We start from the raw sequence: 12,007 nt of genomic DNA, 5'->3' as shown, positions 1-12,007 counted from the left end.
ACCACCAAAAACAGGCTCATTGGCAATCTCCCTACTCATCTCTGGTATCGCTTAAAACCGGAGCATTGTGCATCTCCCCACTCATCTCTGTTTTCAGTAACTACATAATATTCTACCATTAAAATTGGGGGGCGGCCGTATCCCAGTGGATAGGGTAGCGGATTCACGACCGAAAGGTTGGAGGTTCGCGCCCAGCTTCCAGCGGCATTCACCAATGGGTTTTCATATGAAAACTTAAGTGAGTATTTTTACGGATTTCACCCAACACTGTTCGGATTCGGTGTATAAACTTTGTAGGTCCCCTCACGCTGAGTAGAATAAGGCCCGTCTCGCAAGGTACATCGCCATCTAGTGTCGAACTTTCAATCCTTGATTATTAGGACCAGTTACTGGCACATGTCCCCCATTGGGGATATAGCCGTAAGGAAAGGAAGGAAGGACCATTAAAATTGTTCAATGGTTAATCAAATTTCTGTGCAACAGGCAAAGTATAAACTGTTAACTGATGTACGACAGTAAGTTTTTAATAAAAATTCAGTATATTTACACAGATGACAGTATTGATTTAGTCTATTAATATATGCGTAAACAACAGAATTTCCGTCAATTTCAGACCACGTTCAAAACTACAGGCATTGTGTTTTATTCTAATCATTCTTATATTCCTGCTACTTTTTACTATATACACTTCGATCGGAATACTGCCATTGAAATCCTCAAATACAAGTAATTTCCACAAAGAGGATGATGCCAAGATTTCTACGTGGATACGTCGAACTTGGTTATATGCCGAGTCGACGAAGAAGAACCAGAATGCGGAAAAGAGCACAATCTTCGACCAAGCTGAACAGCCTCGCAAAAAGTCATTAGGGTAAACATCACAATAACGCTTTTTTTTTTGTAAAATTGTAGAATACAATTTCTTGAAGAGCTTCATCTAAAAAAAAATAATCTACAACTAAGAGAGATGTGAAATGTCGGCTGTGATGATATATAGGAATTGCAGGAAAGTATCCTGTCTGGATGTCGGCCAACCAGTTAAGTGAAGAAAAGAGATAATTTAGAACGTTTTGACCCCTTTGGGAGTCTTCCTTAGATAAAGATACATATTAATAAACTTAGTTTTACTAGTTACAGAACAATTAAAATATATAAAGATGTAAATAAGTGTGTGCGAAATATGCAGATACTCACCATAATGTTACGAATTAACATATTTAGTGTAGAATTATTCTCGTGACATCCTCTGAAGCCATATATTGTGAGGTTTGAAATAAATATAATAGTTTTTAATTTATTCCTTATAGGAATTGTGGAGAAGCTACCATTGAGACACCAAGGAGTCATGCTACAAAATTAAGTAACTGATTAACGATTTTAAGATGGATTAATGTAACAAAATCAAAAGATAAATAATGTCAGTGTCTAATTTAATTATGTAAAAGGTACGCTAGTTACCTAATTTATTGATTTATTGAATTGGTGTAATTAATTATAGGTGGAAGTGTTCAGAGAGGTTTGTAAGAAACTCATCGTTGAAGACATTAGGCGTGATAATGCAAAAATTCTAAAGTTGGAGTATGATGTCTTGAGGTCACATAAGGTATATATAAATTTGAAGTGTGAATGGTAAAATAATAATGACAGTGATTGTATCTGTGACTAATTGTAAGACAATATATAGCCACTGTCATTATATGTCATATCATCACACGCCTCATGTGACCTTGAGGCTTCATCCTGGAACTTTAGAATTTTTGCATTGTCACGTCTAATGTCTTGAAATCAACTGTTAATCAGTTATTTAATTTTGAAGCATGACTCCTTGCTCTCTAAATAATGGCTTCAACACGACTCCTGTAAGGCATAAATTAAAATCTATTATATTTATTTCAAACCTCACAATATATGGCCTCAGAAGGACATCACCAAGGATAAGTCTATGTTAATTCTGTTGATTTGTAATATTATGATGAGCATCTGCATATTTCACACACATTTATTTACATTTTTATATATTTTAATTGTTCTGCAACTAGTAAAACTACATCTATTAATACAGATCTTTACTTGAGGAAGACCCCCGAAGGGGTCCAATCCAGGGTTGTTGCAGATGCTGAATTTTTGACATCCGCGGATGCGGATTTCAAGATTTTTTAAGAAATACAACTTTTTAGGGGAACAAATACATGAAAGTGATAATAATTTTTATATTATTTTTATTTATTAATCAATTTTTGAGTAAAAAATCTTAGTATTAAACAATTTTCAGTCTTATTAGTATTTTGAATTTGAAGTTTTGTTATACTTTTAAGTAACAAAAATTTAAAAACTTTTTTATAATAATTGAATTTAAAAATTTGTGCATTATATTTAATGAATAGTAATATAGCTGCCTTATCAGCCTCCAGCCGGTTACTTAGTGCATTGTATGTTAGCCCAGCGTCACTAAACAATTGTTCGCTGGAAACGCTGGCCGGTGGAGGTGATAAGTATTTCCGTGTCCACCCAAAGAGAATTTTCAATTCTCCTCTATTGACTCTCCACCAGTTCCGTGAATTTTGATCCAAATCCAGTCTTTTTTCCGGCGATACATTAGCAACTCTTTCTTTAGAAGAGCATCGGGGTTGTCAGGTGTTTCTTCTTGACTTTCATCTTCACTCGATGATTGAAAATGAAAGTCTAACATCACGGCAAGATCGTTTTTTAAGCATGTCTTATTAGCCATACCGGACGTCCCTGGTTGTTCCGGATCGACAGAATCTCTCATTCTCTTTCTTTTCGCTTGTTCTGCATTTGAAGATGATATTGGAGAACCAATGACAACATGATCATCATGTATCATCTTCAATATTTTATCTTTGATTTTTTCCTCGATCACACAATTTATGCTTATAGCGAGGGTCTAAGTAGGTTGCAATGGCATATAAATTGTTATCTTCCAAAGAAGAGCATTGAGCTGATAATTCAGTTTTCAGAGTTGTGACTGCTAGCCGAATAGCATCAGAATCCTGTGATTTTGTTAAATAATCAAGTTTTTTCATAAGCATGTGAATTATTGGAATCACAGATGATATAAGTGCCTGAGAGCTGCTCATCTCCCGTGTTGCTTCTTCAAAAAGTTTCAATACTTCAAGACAGCATTCTATGATTTTCCACTCTTCTCGCAAAATTGTCTCAATGATACTGTCGTTAGTGTAAAAACTTAACGCATCTTTTACCTTTAAAAACGCTCAAATATGTAAAATGTACTATTCCATCGCGTTACATAATCCTGAAACACTTTAAGATGCGGTTGATTCAGTCTGTTCTGAATTTTTTGCAGTCGTTTTTGAGCAATGGTTGAATGGTTGAAAGGAGTCGACATTTTCTTACATTTTTGTTTCATTTCTTTTGTTTTCCTGCGATCGTAAACAACTTCGAATAGCAATCTGTATCTTGTGGACAGTACAATCCAAGTTATTTAATAATACTAACCGCATAGCTCTTTTCATATTAGAGCCCTCATTCCGTATTATGTAATGCACTTGTTCAGTTGAAATATTCCATTCAGTAAGCATTGTGTTAAATTTTTCTGCAATTATGTCACCTGTATGACGGTCATCAAAAGTCTCGCATTTCAATACAATTGACGATTGTTCAAAGTTTTCTGATAATCCGTGTCAAGTCAGGCTAAGCAGAGTAGCACTAGAGCTTGGATCTGTCCAATGTCAGTAGTAAACGACATATAATCATATTTTTCCATCAGTTTTTTAACTTTGTGAGCAACTTTTCCATACAGTTCCTTGCACACAAAATCGGTAAAAAAAGTTGCATCCTCTAAAATCATATTTTGGTACTCAATCTTGTATAAGTCAGCGAAATCCGAGTCCCTCCACGAAATTGAACGGTAAAGGAGGGATGTCAGTAAGCATGTATTTTTGACCCCGCTTGGATTGAACTCATTTTCTCAAAAATGAATTGTCTCGATGGGACACACAACCTCTTAGAACCGTTTATCGATAGAGCTTTTTGATTCGGAAAACGGGGGGCCCTGCAGTCGACGATTTACATGGGATTTTAAGCATCGTGTCAATGGTGACAGGGTTTCATCTAAGCATGTATTTTTGACCCCGCTTGGATTGAGCTCATTTTCTCAAAAATGAATTGTCTCGATGGAACACACAACCTCTTAAAACCGTTTATCGATAGAGCTTTTTGATTCGGAAAACGGGGGGCCCTGCAGTCGACGATTTACATGGGATTTTAAGCATCGTGTCAATGGTGACAGGGTTTCATCCTGTTGTATATCTACTCCACTCACCAAACTTTCTTGAAAACTGACCATATGTATGAGGAATAAAATACGTGAGAACAATGATTCTGCTAGGTGGCACACATACTTTTTCGTGGCCCTGTATCAATCGACATTTTCAACATTGTTAGTTCCGCGGTACGAAACGCAATTCTCCTTATTCTATAGTTAGATATACTACATATAACACTACAATATAATATACGTGTGGTATTTTACATGCACTACCACTTCTACTTTTCTTTTTCCAAAAAGCATTTTAAGAACTTAGTTTTTAAAGATATATTAGGAGGAGAGTGATGGAGATATAGGACGGAATAGGAGATTCGAAATGTGTATAAGTGTTGCAAGATAATTTATTGGACAAATACAATAATGATACAGTATACGTATACAGTATATGGCTTGGGAAAGGTTAACAATAACAGTACCATTAGAGATATACTACATATATCACTACAATATAATATACGTGTGGTATGTTACATGCGCTACCACTTCAAACTTTTCTTTTTCCAAAAAGCATTTTAAGAAGTTAGTTTTTAAAGATATAATAGGAGGAGAGTGATGGGGACATAGGAAGGAATAGGAGATTCGAAAAGTGTATAAGTGTTGCAAGATAATTTATTGGACAAATACAATAATGATACAGTATACGTATACAGTATATGGCTTGGGAAAGATTAACAATAACAGTACCATTATACTACATATATCACTAGATATACTACATATATCACTGCAATATAATATACGTGTTGTATAATTGTTGGTGAGCCTACTCTATCTTAAACTTGTTTATTTGTTTAATTTTTAACTATAGAATAAGGAGAATTGCGTTTCGTACCGCGGAACTAACAATGTTGAAAATGTCGATTGATACAGGGTCACGAAAAAGTATGTGTGCCACCTAGCAGAATCATTGTTCTCACGTATTTTATTCCTCATACATATGGTCAGTTTTCAAGAAAGTTTGGTGAGTGGAGTAGATTTACAACAGGATGAAACCCTGTCACCATTGACACGATGCTTAAAATCCCATGTAAATCGTCGACTGCAGGGCCCCCCGTTTTCCGAATCAAAAAGCTCTATCGATAAACGGTTTTAAGAGGTTGTGTGTTCCATCGAGACAATTCATTTTTGAGAAAATGAGCTCAATCCAAGCGGGGTCAAAAATACATGCTTATTAACACCCCTCCTTTTGAAGCGCTATCATTTCTCCAATGAGTTTGTCAACCTTTTTCGAATTCGGATTTTCGTATCCCATTTTTTTCCTTTTTGAAATACTTCCTCTAGCGAAAGCTGTTTCCTTGCTTCTTGTAATGGAGTAAGAATTTTATCTAAAAAAAAATTAACAAAAAAATCACAACCTTTCTGAAAATTGCAATTTGTATAATAATTATTAATTATTAACGAAAATAAAAACATTAAAGGCCATTCTACAATGCAATGGAATACGTAACACGGAAGAAATAAGCAATAAGATCTTCAATTGTATATTTACCTAATTCCATTGGATCCTCCAATCAAGAAGGAGAAAATCGTTTTTGGAATCGAGCGTTTACTAAGTTTCTACGATTTTGGTGACGTCTTGGACATAGCAGCAATACGGAAGCTGTTGCCAGGGTCATTAAGGATTTCACGGAGCACGAAACGTCATTGTCAAATGTCCTGTCACCTGTCATCTGTCAATATATAAATATTTTTAAAAATGTTTATGCGTTAATTCATATAGATAAGTAAATCATTACTTCATTTTTAAAGTCACGATGACTTTTATCGTAGAGAAATTGCATTTCTCTGACGATGTTGATAATGACCTCGTCTATAGAGTTGGTTAATGACAGGTGACAGGTAATGACATTTCACGCATGGAAATATTGGCGAAATATTACGTATATCACGGAGCACAGAACGTGATGAGTAGCATCGAGCATGCCCCATTCCGTAATCTGCGATGGCTTACGTTAAAAATACATAGCAACGATACTTCGGTTCCGTATCGTTGCTATGTCCAAGACGTCACCAAAATTGTAGAGACTTAGTAAATGCTCGGTTTTAAAAACGATTTTCTCCTTCTTATTTGGAGGATCCAATGGAATTAGGTAAATATCAATTGAAGATCTTATTGCTTATTTTTTATGTGTCACGTGTTATTATATTGCATTGTAGAATAGCCTTAAAAGCAACCGACTTCAAACCCAACGTCAAAAATTACAATATAAATTTCCTACAAGTGTTTTGTTTCTTAATTTACTTAAAAAGTACTAGACCGATTACGATAAAACTATTTGGGACCACCTTTCAGATTCTTACACAAACAATGTACTCATTAAACAAAATATGAAATCAAAATCGAGTGTAAAAAAAGTCATATAAAAATAAATGATAATGTCAGATTGAGAACCTCTTCCTTTTCTTAAAGTTAGTCAAATTAACATTTTGAATTTTATCAATTTTTAAATACAAAATTATGAAGGTTTGGGGACAGTAAACTCATGTTTCAATTTGACTAATTCCTAGAAAAAGTATAGCTGACAATTATTCATTTATTTATTTATTTATATTTATTAGTTAATGAAATAAAAATGCTGTATTATATTTTGATCGGGTCTGACCGTAAGTAAAAATTTATAAAGCAAGATTGAAATTCCAATTTACCTGCATCATCTTTTTTCTTCTTCAATTGTTTTTCGTTATTCGAGCTTTCGAACAAACAAAACTCTTTTGTGTGCCTCGATTTCAGATGATTTTTCAAAGAAGTTGTGGTACATCCCTTTCGCCAGTAACTTTTATTACATATTTTGCACCGGGACTTATCCCGATTACTTTCGTCTAATTTAAAATAAGTCCAGATATTGTTTAGTGTCGATGGCGACATTTTTAATTCACTTTTTCAAAATATTTACGGCCAAATATTCATTGAACACACAATAAACTTGGTTAAACACAGTAAACAAACGTTGTGATTGATTTGCAATAGGAATTAAGTCGATGAAATAAAACAAACAAACTTGTTGAATCTTGTCACCAGCACGTGCCTTCCGATTGGTCAGTCAGCGAAAGAAAGTTGCAATTAGCAATAGCAAATACGTGCGCGGCACGCGGCACTCTGACCCTGCCCATTTTCTTGTCGTGTTACGACTTGCTCCATATTCGCATCCGCATAAAAGATCCGCATTGATTTATGCGGATGCGGATGCAGATGCAGATGTCTAAATCAATGCGGATGTTCCGCATTTGCGGATGCGGATGCGAATATTCGCAACACCCCTGGTCGAAACAATGTAAATTCTCTCTTTTCTTTATTTGGCTGCTGGGTGGACATTCTGACAGGATACTTTCCTGCAATTCCAATCTACAACTAACTTCAAGAAAGAGTCGTATTCTGCAGTTTAACCTCTTTTTTTTAATTGAAAATTTAAATACTTTCTGCAGCAAAATCATCGCCTGCTACTTTACAATACCGAGAAACCTGAACACGTCGGGGGAGCTCAGTCCGTCACAGCTTGACCCTAATCTTTGTACGCATATTATCGTGGGTTTTGCGAGCGTGGTGAACTGTACTCTTAGTTTGGGAGAAAATATTTCAATGTATAGGGAAGTTGTAAACTTGAAGATTCGTAAGCCCAAACTGAAAATCATGGTTAGTGTAGGTGGGACCAATGAGCTCTATTCTGGTTTTCCAGAAATGGTTGAAACTCATACTAACAGGAAGAAGTAAGTTATTTATTACACTTATTGATAATATAATATGTAATTGAATTTAAATGCAATAAACATTCTTTATAGATTTATTAATTCTGTCCTAAATGTTACAAAAAACTTAAATTTGGATGGATTAGATATAGATTGGGAGTTCCCAGCATGGCCAGATAGTAAAACACGTCAAAAAATACATTTTGTGCAACTTTTACAGGAATTGCAAAAGGTATTTGATCGTACGTCACCAAATCTAATTCTGTCTGTTGCATTAGGTGCACCACCAGCAATTATTGCTCAAAGTTATAATGTTCCGCAACTAGCTCAGTATGTATACAATTAAAATTGATCCACAAGACTTCCAGTTATGTAATAATTTTCTATTATGTTATAGGCACGTTGATTTCGTTAATCTGATGACTTACGATTACCATTTTTTCGTCTGGTATTTTCCTATTACTGGTTTAAACGCACCTTTATATCCGCGATCACCGGAGATAGGGTATTTGTCAACTCTAAATGTAAATTATTCTGCATACTATCTCCTTTCTAAGGGAATGCCACGTGAAAAAATTGTCATTGGCATTCCAACTTATGGGCATTCCTATAAGCTGGATAACTCGTTGAATCATGAAGTGGGATCCCCAGCAAAAAGTTTTGGCACTTCTGGAAGTGCTGGCTTTGTCCCATATTCAACAACCTGCAAGTTCTTACATTCTGGAGCAGAGACTATTTTCGAACACGAGAGTCGGGTTCCATATACTTATAAAAATGACGAGTGGATTTCATACGACGATATTTTAAGTGTAAAATATAAGGTAAGTTGGTAAATATATATTTTATTGGTAACGATTGCATAGTTTCATTCATATACATAATTATTCTTTCTTTTAGATCGAATGGATTCTTAAGAGCGGTTTTAAAGGGGCAATGATATTTTCTTTAAATACAGATGACTGGTACGGTTCTTGTGCCGACAACACAACATTTCCTCTAACTCGTATAACGTCTAGTATTCTAAAGCATTCTTGAAACTTTCAAAGGATTTTAAATACATTTAAAAGATTGCACGAAGAAAAAATTAATGGTGCACTATACTTAAATCATTCTAACCAAGCTTATACATTTATCGGTATTTACATATATCAAGGTAGTGATGTTAATTTTAACATTTATAGCAAAATATGTCTGTATGGTGTATGGTGTATGCTGTATATAATATGCTGTATGGTGTATCCCGTTGCTCTTTCGACTATTGACCAATTGCACTATTGAACTCATAAATAGATTTAAAAAATTATTAGCAGAAATATTGATAAATGTTACCACGCAAATATGAAAAATATGTTTCTTTTTGTTTATTCCTTAACATTTAACATGCAATACCATTACATTATAGACGATATACGTTCTAAAATATGTGTATGCAAATCTCTAGAAAATTTTATACACTGGTCTTGCAGCTCTTGTTTTATCATACAGACATATGTATAGTAAATACAAGGTAATTCACGGCAAACGCACCAACTGAAATTGGCCGTCAATGTGTTAAATCTTAGCTAGTGAAATATGATCTACCATTAAAATACTAAGCGTATCTGCTTTCTGCGGAATGGGTGGGTATGATACTGACGAATGGGAGCGACGTCTAAGGTGTAGATTGATGAGATTGAAGATTTAAATATAATACGAGGGTTAACTTACAGTGGTTGGTATTGATGATCTTGCAAAGTAAGAGTCTTGCTACATACCTCGCGCGGACATGTGGTATGAGCGCATGGCCTGTTACTCAGCGCTTTAAGGCTTGCATGAGGCAGTCGTAAAGTTCGATGTGCCGAAAATAATTTGCTTAAGTAGATCCACTTTGGGATATAACAAGTGGATGATTTCATGAATAAGAGCAGGGTGGTATCATTAAAGAAATGAAAGTTAACGTCATAACATTTTTAAGATCATTAATTTCACATTCTTTCATTTGTTTAATAAGGCCACACTGCTACGTATGAAGACTAGAAGAAAGAAGGCCGAAGGTAACATTGAAAATGTGGTCCACAAACCTGTAAACAGTAATTACGATTATGGTCTCTACATTTTGGCGGCGCCACTACCGCTGTAGTATTTTTGTCGATATTTTATCAATAAAAATACCATTAAATAATAATAATAATAATAATAGAAATAATAATAGACATATAACACATAACAAAATTATAGAATATGTAGAACATACGATTTTGTTGATGCTTTTTTATATCACTACGGAAAAGTAGTGATACAGAAACAGCGAACATTTGTTCTTTAAACATCGAATTCGCGCATTTCGCTGTTGGTTTTCCGTACATATTATCTCCGACGCAAGCGCAAGCTCACAACGACATTAAAGGCCATTCTACAATGCAATGGGACACGGAACACGTAAGCGGCGCGGTATTCAATTGTATATTTGCAAAATTCCATTGGTTCCTCCAATTAAGAAGGGGAAAATCGTTTTTAAAACCGAGCGTTTACTAAAGCTCTACGATTTTGGCTACGTCTCGGACATAGCAACGATACGGAAGCGGGTGCTAAGGTCATTTTACGGAGCATGGAACGTGATGAGTATCATCAAGCATGCCCTGTTCCGTGCACCGTAACGGCTTACGTGAAAAAAAAACAGTTGCCCCCCTAATACTTTCATACGTGAAATGTTATTACCTGTCACCTGTCATTATCTGTCAACATATAAATATTTTAAAAACTTGTATATGCCTTTATTCATATAGATAAGTAAAGTATTACTTCATTTTTAAAGTCGCGATGACTTTTGTCGTAGAGAAATTTGATTTGTCTAACGATATTTATAACGACCTTGTCTATGGAGTTAGTAATGACAGGTGACAGGTAATGACATTTCACGTATGAAAGTATTGGCGAGGCAATTGTTTTTTTTCACGTAAGCCGTTACGGTGCACGGAACGGGGCATGCTCGATGATACTCATCACGTTCCGTGTTCCGTAAAATACGTAATGACCCTAGCAACCACTTCCGTATCATTGCTATGTCCGAGACGTAGCCAAAATCGTAAAGATTTAGTAAACGCTCGGTTTTAAAAACGATTTTCTCCTTCTTAATTGGAGGATCCAATGGAATATTGCAAATATAGAATTGAATACCGCGCCGCTTACGTGTTCCGTGTTCCATGTCCCGTTGCATTGTAGAATGGCCTTAAGGCTGTTGTTCAGCTCGTTTAGCTATTGTGACGTAATAAAATATTCCGTCAAGTCCTCGGCGGGAACTGTAGTGATACGCGGGAAAACGCGTAATCCCCCAAAAAACACGTGTAAAAAACTACGTCAAGTACAGGAGTGCTGGTATCAGATTATTGAGGCCAAGTACATAAGTCACTACATGTTTGCCTATTATATGATCTAGCACTGGCCCATCATTTTAATTGTATTTTCAAAATTTCCTATAACGTTTTCACTACTCTTTTACATTACTACTGCTTCTCGTAGTTGATTATGATTTAATGGTTATTTAATAATTAATAAAACTTTAGCTGATTCCTTATCGAGTACTACTTGGCGGGTCCGTGCATTTCTTGACATAAATTTGCGTTCATTATGCCAGTCATCAAACTCAAAACCAATCTCAACTTTCTATATAGAGCTTATTAACAATAGCTCGTCAAAAATAAACACGGTAAAAGCTTAATAACAAACATATAGTTGTAGGATACTATTAGTACGTTGAAAGTAAGTACTTTGGAATTCCTGGCACGGACCCGCCAAGTAGTACTCGATAAGGAATTAGCTAAAGTTTTATTCATTATTAAATAATCATTAAATCATAATCAACTACGAGAAGCAGTAGTAATATAAAAGAGTAGTGAAAATGTTATAGGAAATTTTTAAAATACAATTAAAATGATGGGCCAGTGCTAGATCATATAATAGGCAAACATGTAGTGACTTATGTACTTGGCCTCAATAATATGATATCAATACTTTTTATTAGAGGAATACACAGCA

General features: G+C 35.1%; 2 protein-coding genes across 4 annotated transcripts; one reads left to right on the top strand and one right to left on the bottom strand.

Annotated features, from left to right (window-relative positions):
- Positions 1-20: 20 nt before the first annotated feature.
- On the top strand, positions 21-9,934 carry LOC107270781 (chitinase-3-like protein 2). 3 transcript variants are annotated; one of them, XM_015746106.2, is made up of 7 exons: positions 21-238; positions 317-515; positions 596-871; positions 7,733-8,014; positions 8,087-8,323; positions 8,391-8,814; positions 8,891-9,934. In XM_015746106.2, the coding sequence occupies exons 2-7, from the start codon at positions 457-459 to the stop codon at positions 9,026-9,028; spliced, it is 1,416 nt and encodes a 471-aa protein (XP_015601592.1). In that variant the 5' UTR covers positions 21-238; positions 317-456; the 3' UTR covers positions 9,029-9,934. The 3 variants fall into 3 exon arrangements, with proteins under 3 accessions (XP_015601592.1, XP_024943867.1, XP_015601593.1); XM_025088099.1 differs by having other exon boundaries at positions 381-515; positions 8,891-9,296; XM_015746107.2 differs by lacking the exon at positions 21-238 and having other exon boundaries at positions 614-871; positions 8,891-9,296.
- Positions 3,703-7,726, bottom strand: LOC112494810. Its single transcript, XM_025088100.1, has 3 exons — positions 6,956-7,726; positions 5,532-5,634; positions 3,703-3,819 (listed from the first exon to the last, which is right to left on the bottom strand). The coding sequence occupies exons 1-3, from the start codon at positions 7,173-7,175 to the stop codon at positions 3,753-3,755; spliced, it is 390 nt and encodes a 129-aa protein (XP_024943868.1). The 5' UTR covers positions 7,176-7,726; the 3' UTR covers positions 3,703-3,752.
- Positions 9,935-12,007: the final 2,073 nt, after the last annotated feature.

Source organism: Cephus cinctus, unplaced genomic scaffold (genome assembly GCF_000341935.2).
Source record: "Cephus cinctus unplaced genomic scaffold, Ccin1 Ccin1_scaffold0819, whole genome shotgun sequence".
Classification (NCBI taxonomy): domain Eukaryota; kingdom Metazoa; phylum Arthropoda; class Insecta; order Hymenoptera; family Cephidae; genus Cephus; species Cephus cinctus.
This window is presented reverse-complemented; position numbering and strand designations above follow the sequence as displayed.

Excerpts from the sequence above, each read along its gene's own strand:
- LOC107270781 (XM_015746106.2), top strand. The coding sequence starts at position 457 with ATGGTTAATCAAATTTCTGTGCAACAGGCAAAGTATAAACTGTTAACT. Across the intron at positions 516-595 it reads CTGTTAACTGATGTACGACA|AATTTCCGTCAATTTCAGAC; the intron begins GTAAGTTTTTAA and ends CGTAAACAACAG. Across the intron at positions 8,015-8,086 it reads ACTCATACTAACAGGAAGAA|ATTTATTAATTCTGTCCTAA; the intron begins GTAAGTTATTTA and ends CATTCTTTATAG.
- LOC112494810 (XM_025088100.1), bottom strand. The coding sequence starts at position 7,175 with ATGTCGCCATCGACACTAAACAATATCTGGACTTATTTTAAATTAGAC. Across the intron at positions 5,635-6,955 it reads GAAGAAAAAAGATGATGCAG|ATAAAATTCTTACTCCATTA; the intron begins GTAAATTGGAAT and ends ATTTTTTTTTAG. Across the intron at positions 3,820-5,531 it reads AAAATCCGAATTCGAAAAAG|AGGATGCAACTTTTTTTACC; the intron begins GTTGACAAACTC and ends ATATGATTTTAG.